Below are 14010 nucleotides of genomic sequence, written 5' to 3'. Positions count from 1 at the left end.
TCAGGTGAGAGAATTAAACGCCTCTGAGAGGAGTGTGGAATTGTGGGCTATGTTCTGGAGCTTTCCATGTGTTATCCATCTGTTACTGGGTGCTTTACGTGTGCTGTATTCCTGTAATGGTGGATCGTAACATTCTCACCTTGGGGCTGAAGGATATTGTCTTATAGGGATTGTGAGTTATCCAGGTCCTCTAGCGACTAAGTGGTAAAGCCAAGGTTGTACCCAAGTGTGTTTGATTCCAAAGACCTTGTCCTCCTGAGCCTCCCACCCTGGCTCTCATGAAGGGGAATCTGCTGGGCAGCAGGAAGGCGTGAGAGACTTTTCAGTAGCCTGTCCAGTGACATTTAGAGGAATCTCTCTGGGTAATATTAAAGGGTGGGAAAACCAGGAAGAAATCAGGTGTTTTGTATTTTTCTTTCTTTTTCCTTTTGATTTTTGTTTTATAAAGCAGTTGCACTGATCTGTTCATTTGATTTGATATTTGCAGGACAGAATATAAGTACATAGGTTGCTTAAATTTTCTCTATTTCCCCTCTGGTGATGACAGGGCTATTTGAACTGTTCACATTTATAAGAATATTGCCTAACGATGGGATGTTAGGCTAAGACATTGTTTCCCCATCTTTGAAAAAACATTAAATGGGAATCTCATTGAAATAGGGTTCTTCTTTCTAAATTTGTTTCCTGCATTTAAAATGCAACTAACTGAAACTTGCTTTCTTCAGGGATCATAGTCGTGCTAAAAAGTTATTTACGCTCATGGTGCCAATAATGTGCCTTTGCTGTTGACACATTGGGGTAATTTGATTTTATTGGTTTTGGTAATAATCTGAGAAATAGTTTTTTCTCTTTTTAGTTAATTTACATCAAATTTCCGAGAAGATGAGGAATTACTTGAAAGAAAACTCACAACTTGTCAAAACAATATCCATTTGTGAACAGAAGGTATAATCCTCCTTTAATGTTTATTTTCTTGGCTTCACCTTGAAGTACTTCCTCTTTCTTCTAGTTGACTTAGTTTGCTGTCTTTTCTGTCATCCTAGTGTCCCATTTCATTACATTGTGTAACAGTCTAAATTCAAAGCAAGCCTTTTATATGTAAAGTACGTCTTTTTTTTATTTCTGTAAGGACTTACTCATGGCAGATATGTTTTGCTATCACTGTAATTAATATTTTTGAATTCTGAATCTTTTATTACATATTCGTAGCTCAAGGAAGCAAAGAAATGTGCTCAAGAAAAAAGAGGCAAAATGAGATAATCTGTGATGAAGCACATAAATTTAATGTAAAAATCCCTTCTTTTTCCTAGTTTACACTCTGAAAACGGAAGTAAAAGTAAGGAGTAAATATTACTAATCTCTATATGTTTTGTTAAAGAATAGCATCAAAAGAGTGGCATCAAAACACTTGAAAGCACTAACGAAATCATTAATAACATTGTTCAAAGTATACAGGTTAAGTTGCAATCCGAGAGAAATCGGAATGTCAAGAACCATGACTCGGTGCAAGTTTTGCTACTAAGTTATTACTGTAATTTGACTTTTGAACCTTTTTGTTCATTGGGTGAATTGAGCCTTGCGTTATTCCCTGCTGTTCCCTGCTTTTTCAACTAGTAATACCACAATGCCATTTTTAATTTAAGGATTTAGGAATGTTTTTGTTTTTATACCATGGGTTAATTTTTTATATCATTCAGCACTCCCTCCCCTCCAAGAAATGTAGAACTGAGAAATTGTAGAACAGATTTCTAGCTATGTTGGACAGTCCTGTCCCTCATAGTACAGAGCACAGAATTTCCAAGGTGAATCTGGGGACAATATTTACCGTTCACTAAGAAAAGCTGTTCATTTGAGCTGTTTGGCTTCAAGATTTTAGGTCGTCTTTGCTTTTGCCTTGTCACCCAGTCAGGTATCTCAGTCTTGAATGTAGGAAAGTCAGAGTGCCTATGAAACATTTCTGACTTCAACTATTCTCTTAGTTCCTCATTTCTTTATGTGTTTGACTTTTCTCCTTGGCTCAAACCGGATCTACTGCTTTTAATGATACAGGGGCTGATGTGGGACATGTTTTTTTGGCATTTCTTCTTTTTAGCATGTCGTCCAGTGTTTCTATTGAAATCCAGTACATGTTTTATTTCTATCCTACGTGCAAATATCAGAATAGAAAAATCTACAGAGAACTTAAGAGGTGATATTTCAATGAACACCTCAGGAATTTCAGAAGTAAACTACCTATATTTGCTGCAAGAATTTCATTATACACACCTTATCTTTGGTGGAGAACAAATGTGTGGTGTCTTAGAATATTAAATTTATATGTTATCTATTAGGGATTTTTCTTCTTGAGAACTAAGTCATTAGTGAGAATGTTTTGCTTTACGTTCGAATTCCCCTTAGTGAAGTTCATGTCAATGAAGCAAAGTTGAAGTGTGAAGAACAACATGTAGAGAAGGAAAATGCTCAGCTTAAGATCAAGAGGCGGATCAAATAGCAGAAAGTTACTCCCATAGATTACATAAATCAGAGAACTAAACATCATTACTTCTTTTTTAATTTTCTTGTTTTTAAGTATGGTTAAATACACATAACATAAAATTTACCATTTAACCATCTTTAAGTGTACCTTTTAGTAGTGTTAAGTACATTCACATTGTTGCACAATCATTACTTCTTGAATACCTTTTCTCAAATCTGTCTTAAAGTCAGGAGATATGAGTTGAGGATTCAAGGATTCGAAGCAGAGAGGCTTGACATCTGAAAAATGTAACCTGGAAGGTATGTTGCTTGTTGGGATGAAAACCCCATATGGTAAAAATGTGTTTGCAGTGGGAAGGTAAAAAATGGCTTCTTACCTTCTGGATTCTCTCCTTTCTGCTCTCCCCACCACAACCAAGTTCTTTGGAACACGTGCACACACACAAAGAAAATTGTTTTAAGCTGTACAGAAAGGAGAAAGAAACTAGAAGACAACTGTGAGGCATTGAGATCTGTTAAAGGGGCAAAGGAAGCAGAATTAAAAGTGCTAAAGAAGAACATAGTCATTCTTGATGAAATCTGTGGACAAAGAAGGTGGTCACAGAAGAGTAAGATATTCATGTGTTGATAGTTACAAATACGGTTGTATTAGTGAATGTGTAGATCAATGTAGATAATTATTATTTTTTGAGAATATTGACCACCATTTTTTTGCGATATTCAGTCAGTACAGAATGGTGTTTCTCCTTTCTGCCTTGATTTTTGTAATCTGCATCTTCCTTTCCATTCTAACTGGTTGTTAGAAATTCTTATTTGTAATTAATTTAAGATTGGAGGGCGTACTAGTACCAGCTTTAATCACTTCATTATCTGGAACCCTCTGGGTTCATTTACACTGTACTCTAGGTTTCAATCCCATTGTATTGTCCTGACCTGCCATATGTCTATCATTTCTTACTAAATTCTAGACATTGGGTAGAAAATATTTAGAGAAAAATTGAGGCCTAGTCTGATGTCATCTTGCTGCAGAAAAGATGGGAGTTTACACCTGGCATATGATCAGGGACGCCAGCAGTACTGAATCCTATTAATCCAGTTAGCGACTGAGACCACTCACTGCAGGCTTAGTCCCTCCTAAGGCCATTGTGTTTTCTGTCTGCCTTTATTCTCAGTGTGTAAATCTCCTGGGACCCCACTGAGGCCCGCAGGATTTTCTAGGGTGACCTTCGCTGACTGACCATGAAGTCCAGTTGTTTGACTTCTGTGCCCAGGCATGTGTGCAAATGCAGCTCAGCGTCTTTGCATCTCAGAAGTCTCCTCTGGGATTAGTTGATGAACCTTGGGGAAAGTGGCCCCAAAAGCCAGGCTGACCTTAATCCTGGGCATCCTTCTTCTCCATCTTGGCCTCAGTTTCTTTACTGGCTTGTTAGCAATCTGGTGTATTCTATCATGAATTTCATATTTTGGCCAATGTTTCCTATGGTTCTCAGGGGGAGATGAGGGACTTCAGACCCACTCATCCATGTTCAAAGGCAAAACTTTTCTTATATTCCCACAAGTGCCAGGTTTGTGTTCTCCCTGCCCCGGACTGGGGTAGGGTGGCTCTGTCCTCACTGGCATCTTATTTGCATTAAACTATGAGATGTTTTAGGGTGGGGATAGTGCCCTACCTCTCGCTGTATCCCCATCACCTTACAATGCACCCACTCTGTTCCAGCCAGTCCAGAAAGCATTTGCTGAAAGATTGGCTGGGTGGCCAGAAACAAATGCGTGAACTTTGTCTCTTTAGTGTTTTTGTCCCTGTTTCCTAGAGCTCTTTTAATTTTGTGTGTGATCCCTAGCAAATCCAATGTCAAGTTGAGAATCTTTTGAATCAGAACCTTGAACAAAGTAGTTTGAAGGCAACACAACACATCTGCCTTAAGCCATTGCCCTTTGCAGCCTTCACTGTCAATGAAATCAAGGTACTTGTTAATGAAATCAATCTACCTGTTATTGATATCCTCAATTTGAAAGTTTTCCATTTTCAGGACATACCCTGATTATGGGGCGATTCAGATAATTTTTCATTCAGCATGGTTTCCATTCTCCTCAACTAGGATCTTTGAAGTAGGTGGCAGGAGTTCCATTCTCGAACTGTAGAAGTGTCTAGTAGTTAATTGTCCGATGTTATGACCCCATGTCCAGCAAGGATCTATGGCTGTGTCATGGCCTCAGGTCTCTCCCTGGGAGAAATCAGACAAGTCATGAAGCTCTGCTTCATCCTAATGTGCTTACTTGTGATGAGCTGAAAGAAAATGAGCTTGTGCTGTCCCAGTCACAAGAGCCTGAGCCTGGGAGGGCACATGGTGCGTCTCATATGTGCTTTTTTTGTTTGTTTAGTTCATTTACTAATGACTAGGAACACAGAGCTGTGAAGAGAAGCTCAGAATTGCCAAAGACTTGCCAGCAAGAGGGAGTTTGATTTTTCTTTGTGCTCTAATGGGGGGCTTAAATGCTTTCCTCTGATTAGATTTGTCCATCTATGCATTTGTGGGGTAGGATCGGAGGGGACATTTGAATCTTGCCCTTTAGATTTCTGGGAGGAAAGAAAGGCAGAATTTCACATGGGCTACGGATAATGCATATGTCTTTCCCCTCTTAGGAAGCTGAGAATGAAAGACCGTGAGCGGGGGGAAAAGGAGCAGCAGCTGTCAGCGGCAGAGAAGAGACTGAAACTGGCTGCAGAAGAAACGCAGAACTACAGGTGAGTTCAGCTCCTAAATAACAGCGGCTCATAAAACCTTTGTTGGATTTTTTTTTTAACTTTTGTACAATGTTTAGACCCAATTCATACACCAATATAAGCAAATGTTCAGAAGACATTTATATAGAGATTTCACACAAGAAAGAAAAATGTTAAGTTTCACAAATGTCAAGTTAAAATATTAACTTAAAAAAAGTAGGCGCCAGCCCCGTGGTGCGGCAGTTGGCTGCGCGCGCTCTCCTTCGGCGGCCCGGGGTTCGCAGGTTCGGATCCCGGGCGTGCATCAATGCACCTCTTGTCAGGCCGTGCTGTGGCAGTGTCCCACGGAAGGAGAAGGGGATGGGCACGGATGTTAGCCCAGGGCCAATCTTCCTCAGCAAACAAGAGGAGAATTGGCATCGGATGTTAGCTGGGGTGATCTTCCTCACAAAAAAATAAATAAATAAATAAATTTGCTAAAAACTTCCTGATTCTCAATGTTGACCAGACTATGTCGAAATGTGGTTCACAAAAATGTTCCTGGAGGAGGTAAAAACTGTTGTAAATCTTAGGGAATCAGTTTGGTGTGGGATGAATCACATCAGTAGATACGAGCATGCCATTTTAGAGACCCAGTGTTGTAGCCCTGAGAATATGATCAGGGTGTAAGGAAAAGAAGCAGCGAGCTGTATGATGAAGGACGCTCATTGCAGGATAAATTAGGGAGCTATTGAGAATAGGTAAGGGAATTATATCAACTCAGAAGCTGGCGGGCATTCGATAATAAGGAAACAATGTAGCAATAGCTTTGATCATACTATACTTTTATAATCATGTGAAGTGTGTCTTATAGTATTGGATAATGTGTATAAGGGTACAGTTCAGACAATGGAAACATGGGAAGACTATTTAAAATCATCCTCAATATTGTGCTTTATCTGACGAAAGCAATTGTCACTCATAGGCACCAAATTGATCAAATGCGGCAACAAGTGCAGCAAGCAGAGTTCACCTTCAGACACCAGGTAACCTGCATTCTGCCCAAAGTTCCTGCCTCCTTCAGCACCCAATGCAGAGGGTCATAGCGGCCTTGGAAGCCCTCAACATAGGGTTTATGACGTGTTGGCTTTTTCAGATGGCTGTGTATGAGAAGAATGCTCACGACAATTGGGTACGTTTTGCTTTCTTTCCTTCCCTTTGCGCACAGTCTGCCACAACTGAAGGTGGATGTGTTTTTCTCCCACAGATCAAGGCTCGGATTTGGGAGAGGGAGATAGCAGAGCAGAGCAGGGAAGCCGCCCACTTGAAACACAGGTATGGGATGTTGACATACATTTTTTACGGGTGTTTTTGAGGTATTAAGGCAAAGCTGTTTCGTGCCTAGTAAAGGACTTGGTGTTGTAATTCTTATTGAAGTCCATTCTTTTTCTATGTTCAAGATTGGAGATAATGTCCAAAAAGAGGCTGCCCGAGGGATACAGGCTGCACAAACCAACGTCGGGAAGACCTGGGATGCAGAACCCTCCACAGAGAGGTAGGGAGCACATTGTGAAGTGCAACCACTTAATTTCTGCTGCAAAACCACTCCGTGTCCTACCTGTTCCTGTGGGGGATCACCGTGTTGCCTGGAACCAATCCCAAGCACGACCTAAAGACAACAGGTTATCTCGAGGGGTGACAGGAAGATGTTTTCCTCAGGTGCCCCAGCCAGACTGGCTTTCTGGGCCTGCGCCCTGTGACTGGTGGAGCTCATGCCCCGCCACTGACTGTGGACCCTCTCTGCCCCCAACACCCGCCTCGCGTGCTCTTGGATTGCTCTCAACTGGAGAGACGTGCCTGGAGGGGAAGTGGGTGCATGCTTCCTTCCCAACTGGAGTGAATGCTGAAGACTTGATTTTTCTTTGAGTTGAGAAAAAGGCATTTATTTACTATGCTGGAGGTTCCCTTATTCTTCCTGTTTAACTTTTGCTTGTGGACTTTAGTATTCCATTCATAAATTAAATTTCTATGTAATTTTACTCCTGACATTGTCAGTGTAACGCTACAGCTTTGCTGTTAAATCCCCGTATCTTCCATTTTCTCATTACTATAATATTAGTCTAAGTCCATTTCTGTTCATAAATATTCATATAATGTCGGTCACATGTGGAAGGCAGCTTATGTGTAGAGTGAGAGATTGAAAAGTCCACCTGCGGCCTGAAGAAAAGGACCTGTGCTGTTCATGTTGAGGGGTTGTTGCTATTATCCCATCTGAGGTGATTCTCATTTTAATTTTACTCTATGATGAAATGGTGGTTTCCCCTGATGTGTTTTGGGAAACCCCTGTTTCAGTGTTGATTTCCAGCTAGTTGAGCCCGGACCTGACCACAGGTGGTTGATGAGTTATGAAAACCCCTGAACCAGGGCCCTGTGGTGTCTTCCTCAAGGGCCAGGGGACGGGTCTCCCCTTCTCCTCGGGGGTCACCTGAGGTGTGTGGGGAGCCCTCTGCCATTGGTAAGGGCCCAGAAGTGGGAAAGAATGTCAGATGGTGGAGGAAGGCGCGGAGGGTTTGTTTTCCTTCCTCACAGTCTATGCAAGTCTGACTAAACCCCCATCCCTCCTCTCTGGCCTCTTTCAGATCCGGGACCTGTTTCTGCGGCTGTGAGGAGCAGCAGCTCCGGGGGCAAGGTAAGTGCTGTGGTCATTTTCAGTCGTAACCGTCTCTGGAAACGTTGACGTGTGTGTGCAGCAGCCTCTCTTGGCCTCATGTCTGGTTTGTGTGTTCCGTGGCACGTCTACTGTGTCATTTCCTTCCCTGAAAGCACAGTCTTCCCCAGGAGCCTTTGGGCTTCTCCACTCTCAGCTCTCATCTTTGGTGGCGCCTCCAGAAGCCTTCAGTGCTTCTGGGCTGAGGACTGCAGGGCTCTCACAGTGTGTTTCTGGAAGTAGCACTTGGAGGGTTACCTTAAGCCCACACTGAAGTCTCCTAGCAGAGCCGACTCCTTCCTGAATTCCTTGGCATAGGATTGTTGTTGTTGTGGTTCCTTTGCTCCATACCTGGTTTGGGTTTGGTGAGGAGCCTATTGGGAACGTCTGCCATCATCCTCATGGGAGAGGAACAGGAGAGGCCGTCCTTCCAACTTCATGTTGGGTGCTTCGTGCGATTTGGAATGTTCTTGGATCCAGCCGATGTCACAGTTCTTCAGGGTCCCCTCTCTGTGGGTCATTGTGCTCTCCAGGATCCCTCCAGTGGTAGCCTAGGTCAGAATAGTCTGAATGATCACAAATGGCCTATTTGCAGTAGGAAATGGGCACGGACACCAAAGGAGTGAAGAGTGAACATCAGGACTGCGCTGCAGGACCTATTCCCGCCAGAGGCCATCACTTGTGCTGACATGAGGGTGGTCCTGTGGTGTCCGGTGGTGCCGTTAGAGCCAGGACGTTCCCTCATCCCCCGTCACGGGGTTTTACCACCGGAATCAAAACACGTCTGTGTTCATTCTGTCCTTTAGAATCCCCTCCTCACGTTTCCGTTGGACACAAATTAGTCCGCGTCTCACGGAGGGCTTAGAAATCTGCCTTCCCTGTGGGTGACGATAGATAGAGCTGAGCCTAACCGAGTCCTGTCGGTCACACCGTTCCCCTCAGAAAACGCAGGCCCCCGGGGGTGCCCAGCGCCCCAGAGGTCCTGGTGCCCGTGGGCAGACCCCGAGCGGAGGAGAAGACCCCTTTGTCGGGGAGGGAAACTGAGGCGGGGGACGGGCAGGGCAGGGGCCTGCAGGCAGAGCTTTTCCCCAGGAGCAGCTCGGCTTCCAGAGGTGGGGAGCGGGCTTTTCCGTCCCTCTCGGGCGCTGTCTTCTGAATAGAGAGCCAACAAGCTTCTGTGGTGCTGGGGTGGTGAGGAGGGTGGAGGCCGGTCCTGGACCATGATGCCGGTCTGCCTGGAGTCGGCTCCTTTCTCAGTCTGGTGTTGCCTCGTCCAGCGCTCTAGGACAGGACCCCTTGCTCTTGTGCTTTCGCAGACACGGGTGGTGACGTGTGGTGACAGTGGTTCATCCCCGTGGTGTTTGTTCCTCCCCAAGCTGGGCGGGCCCCAGTGGTGGGGGTAGAGCGGTCTGGCACGGATGCTGCTCTCTTGGCACCTGGGGGCGGGGAGGGTGCCAAGTGCTTCCCCGGGTTCACTGGGTTTCAGCTTTGGTTGGTGCTGGCGCTTGTGTCTGCCACATCCACCTGACTTTAAACTTCTGTTCCGCAGGTCAATGTTGAGGCAAGAGGGCCTCCTCCTTTTGCAGCACCACCCTGCACAACCAACCCTGTAGGCTCTGGGCCACATCTGTCTCCTCCATCCTGGAGGCCTCTAGGCCCTCACCCACTGCCTCCACGTGTCCCACTCGGTAAGATGATCTGAAGAGTATGAGTTGACTGTAAAGCATATTCATCTCTTTTCCTATGGAGTTTTTGGAGGAAAGGTAGATATGGTACTGAGGGCTTTGCAATGCAAGGGTAAACCTGGCTGAGGACATTGTAACGTTCCTCAAGTTTCTCAGGACATACGTACAATGGGCCGTGAATTGCCCCATCCTGAGCTGGGCAGCAGGTGTCTCATAGAGAAGGAAAGAAGCTGTCTACAGAAAGGCAGAAAGAGCAGTTCTGCAGATGCACATTGTACACAGACCATGTGCCGGGCTCTGTGGGGGATGAGGCGCACCCCTAACTTCAGGGGCTTAAGGTGTCCTATAGCAGAGGGAGATTTCCATTCGAGATCCTGTGATCACGTAATGGAAGCAGCAGTGAAGGGACCCAGAGAACAAAAGAGGGCGACGTGAATCTCACCAGAGTGAAGCGGGAGGTTGTGAAGAGAAGGAAGAGTTGAGGAGGTGCCCAGCGGGGGTGGGTTGGTTTCCTTAGATGGAGCTGGAAGGCCATTCCCAGCCGGGCAAGCAGCTTGAGCAGGGAGTGTGAAGGCAGTGCGAGGTCCACGCAGAGCTGCTGCGTGTTTTCAAATCACACAGTGTGGGCATGTGATTATCCTCATCAAAATGTCACTGTTGCCCTAAAGCCCTTAGTTCATAATCGAAATCAAGATTCTTGTTTCCCTTGGATTTCTGAAAGTTCTGGATCTGTACGATGGAAAAATCTCTGGAGGTTTGGAAATGTAACTTGGCTCTTTGAGGATCCTTTATCTGCCTGAATTTATAGTGCCCCAGTGAGACTAAACGTGAAGACAGGGTCTAGATCAGCAGAGCAGAGGCCTTGGCCTTCAGTACGAGTCAGACTCTTCCTGGTATATTCAAGGTTGATCAGGAGCCGCCCCTGCTGGACCCCTCTCACCACATCCCTGCATCCTCTAGTCACCACCCCTAACTGTCAGCTTTGCATCTCCCCAAACTTACCACACAGTATCCCGATTCTTGGCCTGTGTACCTGCTGTCTCGGCCCCTAATACCAACTCTCAGTGGGGCGTACTCAGAGCCTCAGCCCCGTTGTGTGTGTAAGGGGGTGATACTGGTTTCTGAGGTCATTGTGAGGAAGATGAGATTAAGTGCATAATGAAAGTGTCTGCAAAATGGCTGGGACATGTTGGCACTCACCATTCTCACTGTTTAAATGAAAATATCTCCACACAGAAGATTATCAGAAGATAGTCATTGAAGTACATTCCATTAAACTAAGGGTGTAAGAGCTCAGGCCTAGAGATTCACAATCCCTGTTTCAAAAGATAAGGAAAAGACCCTCCTTTTTTCTATTGAAATTCGGATCCCACCAGTTAAAGATGGAAAAGATAATTTTGAGAATGTGTGAGTTCAGAGATCTATACCTGAGACCTGAAGACAATTATTTTCCATTCACTATAAACACACAGATGCAGCCACACACTAAAGTGTTCATCAGAAGCCAGAGATATGTTATAGAAGACAAATGTAGATAGGAGGAATAGCCTATCATTGAAATAACCCCAAATCTCTTTGCCTTACAGGACACTCATTTTGAAGGAGGACACTGAGCGGTGATAAACTGGCTGTGGCAAATTATTATGGTTTTTCTTGCCCAATCCTGCCCCCTCCACTTTTATCTTTCCTGTTGTCACCCCTAATACACTCTTTACAGTTCTAACTCAGTATCAGCGTCTGCTTTTTGGAGGACCATCCAACTCACCCCAGGGAGTGTATACAGTGTGATTCTTGTACACACAGTTCAAAAACAGGCAGAAACCACGGGGATGGGGCAGAAGCAAGGTTATTCCTTGGGGGTACTCTTGACTGCAAGGGGCCTGAGAGATCCTTCGGGTGGTGGGCACATCCTACATCTAGATCTGGCCGTGGTTATGTTTATTCAGTCAATAAATACTCAGCACATGGTGCCTGCCAGTCCCAGGGGTGTCTGGTGATCAGAGAGACAGCTCTCTTTCCCCAGGAAGTGGCCAATTTCTGATGGTGGCGAATAGATAAGGGGCCAGGAGTGGCTCCAGGAGGCCAGTGAGGAGGCTCTGCAGTAATCCAGGTTTTGCGCCCTTCACTCAACTTGCCAGCAGGCCCCCAATAGCACCAAGTCCAGGCAGTCTTTGTGGGGGCTGATGGCAGCAGAGTTTTTTGGTAAGTCCCATGAGCTCCCATAATCCTCCCACAGGTTCCTTATTGAAGGATGGGCAAGGCAGAGGTCAATGGCATGGGACCCCCCCCCCCCCACACACACACCAAGGAGAAGGTGCTGGGGTGGAAATATCTGGCTCCATCCAGGTCCCCCAATCCAATCCATTCTGCCCTGGCAGCTCCTGGAGCCTGAAGGGCCCTCCCTCCTGCCAAGTCGGGGGAAGCAGCCAGCCCGCCAGCAGCTCTGGGGACACCAAGCTGAAACCGGTAAACAGTTAGCTATTGATGATTAGGTAGCTAGCAACTAAGGTGTTTTTCTTTTTCTGCAGTTACTAATTATAGCGTTTAGTCGTTCACCTACCCATTGTTAACTGTGCTGCTTAGGCAATATACTGACTCCCACTAGGTTCCTATAGATAACATCTCCCTCATGCCTGGGTCACCATGGTAATGGATGTTTGAGCTGTTTCTCAGGAATTAGGAGCCCCTTGTCCAGTTCAGACCAGTTGAGACCACCAACCCATCAACTGGGCCTGTACACATGCCTGATAAGTGACCTTTTGACATCAAGAAGCTAAAAACTCCACCCTCAGATCATGCTAATGCCACCATTTTGTGAACATGTGTCCTATGGAGAGGCGTGAAGTGTGACTACACTTGCACAGATCATCAATTACCTCACCTCTCCTTACCTCCAATCATCTATCTATCTACCCCGCTACCCTATAAATATCCTTGAGGCCCTGTTTTTGAGGAGGCAGATCTGAGACTAGTTCTCCTGCTTCGTCACTTGGCTGCCTTGTGATTAAAACACTTTCTCTGCTGCAATCTTGTCATCTCAGTGATTGGCTTTCAGGGCAATGGGCAAAAATGAACCTGGTTTGGTAACGGCACAATCATCACAATGAATTGCTGTTATGAAGGAGTGAAAGGAGCAGGGAAGCGGGTACTGCAGCTCTCAAGAATGAGGCGGGACTTCTGGGGAGAGGAGATGACTGGAGACTGGCAGCCAGCCTGTTAGAATCCACTGTGGGCTGTTGGCGCCTGCTGGGCTAGTCTGGCTGTCCCTAGTGCTGCACACACCTTGGGCTCCAGCACCCCTAAACTCAAGGAGGTCCTGGCTTCTTTGGACCCTGTGTGCCCTGGCACAGACTCTAAAGCTCCTGCTTTTCTTTCTGTTTGCTGCCCATCTTTGCCACTAGAAATGCAGCCCAGCTCTGAAGTGCAGCCTGACTAGTTGGGACTGCCAATCCCTACCCAGTGGACCCCACACCTTCCCCAGGGATCAGACTCAGGCCCTCAGCCTCCAAACCTTGGGCCAGACCTTCTTCTCAAAGGACAGTTAGATGAGGAGCCTCCTGGCCTATTCAGCGGGAGCAAAAATTCTTTCTAACAATATTCAGGGTGATTCCATACACATTTACTTTTTTCTCCTTGAAGAGAAAGAAGCAGGCATCCTCAGAGACTGGCATGTGCCTCTGACACCCTTTTTCTTATAACAACCCACTGAGGCCCCTGCACTCACATAGGAGCAACCCGTACATACACATTCACACAACACTTCCACACTTTGGAAACTAACACAGCTTTACACAGCCTCCAAACAAACATACAACACTTCCACACCCATGAAGCCTGAAACTACACCCTCCACAAATACCAGTGCCAATAAACACCTGAAATAGACACAGATCTCTCAACCCCTGCCCACATGCACACATACACAAACCCTGAACATATACTCTCCACTCTGCTCTTCTATCATTATAAACAAACACTCTTCCATCTCTTAGCCCCAGCACCTCCTCCAGGCCCCTCAGAGAACCTTTTGAAATTGCTGGAAAAATTGGGATTCTGATGTAGGTGACTGTTAAATAGTTGGGCAAGTTTACCATGCATCTCCCACTACCGCTCCCTCACCACGTCATAGCCACACACACACACACACACACACACACACACACCTCACAATGACCATACACCCTGTAACCACATGCAAATACAACACACACACAGATTTTCCAAATGTCTATATACCTTGTGACTACACATAAACACTGATACAAAACACCTACTCTGACCACATATGCACATCCTGACCACACATTCTCAGGTCTTACAATATTAATCCACCTTCTTACCACACACAAACATTGACCACACTTATGTATTTATTTCACATTCATCCAGATCTCACACAACCATAAACTCTCAAACCATAACAAACATCAGTACACACA

General features: G+C 45.5%; 1 protein-coding gene across 1 annotated transcript; it reads left to right on the top strand.

Annotated features, from left to right (window-relative positions):
• The first annotated feature begins 5129 nt into the window (after positions 1-5129).
• On the top strand, positions 5130-11860 carry LOC131421985 (transport and Golgi organization protein 1 homolog). The gene is made up of 8 exons (XM_058568855.1): positions 5130-5221; positions 6165-6225; positions 6336-6371; positions 6447-6514; positions 6640-6734; positions 7819-7868; positions 9436-9574; positions 11158-11860. Exons 1-8 carry the CDS (start codon positions 5130-5132, stop codon positions 11169-11171), a joined length of 555 nt encoding a protein of 184 aa, XP_058424838.1. The 3' UTR covers positions 11172-11860.
• The last annotated feature ends 2150 nt before the right edge of the window (positions 11861-14010 follow it).

The sequence above is a fragment of the Diceros bicornis genome, chromosome 26 (genome assembly GCF_020826845.1).
Source record: "Diceros bicornis minor isolate mBicDic1 chromosome 26, mDicBic1.mat.cur, whole genome shotgun sequence".
Lineage (NCBI taxonomy): Eukaryota > Metazoa > Chordata > Mammalia > Perissodactyla > Rhinocerotidae > Diceros > Diceros bicornis.
Note: the sequence above shows the minus strand (reverse complement) of the source record. Positions and strands in the feature narration are given on the sequence as shown.

Bases quoted from the DNA above. Each gene is read 5' to 3' on its own strand.
- LOC131421985 (XM_058568855.1), top strand. From the start codon at position 5,130: ATGAAAGACCGTGAGCGGGGGGAAAAGGAGCAGCAGCTGTCAGCGGCA. The intron at 6,515-6,639 runs GTATGGGATGTT...TCTATGTTCAAG, and splicing joins GCCGCCCACTTGAAACACAG to ATTGGAGATAATGTCCAAAA. The intron at 6,735-7,818 runs GTAGGGAGCACA...GGCCTCTTTCAG, and splicing joins GCAGAACCCTCCACAGAGAG to ATCCGGGACCTGTTTCTGCG.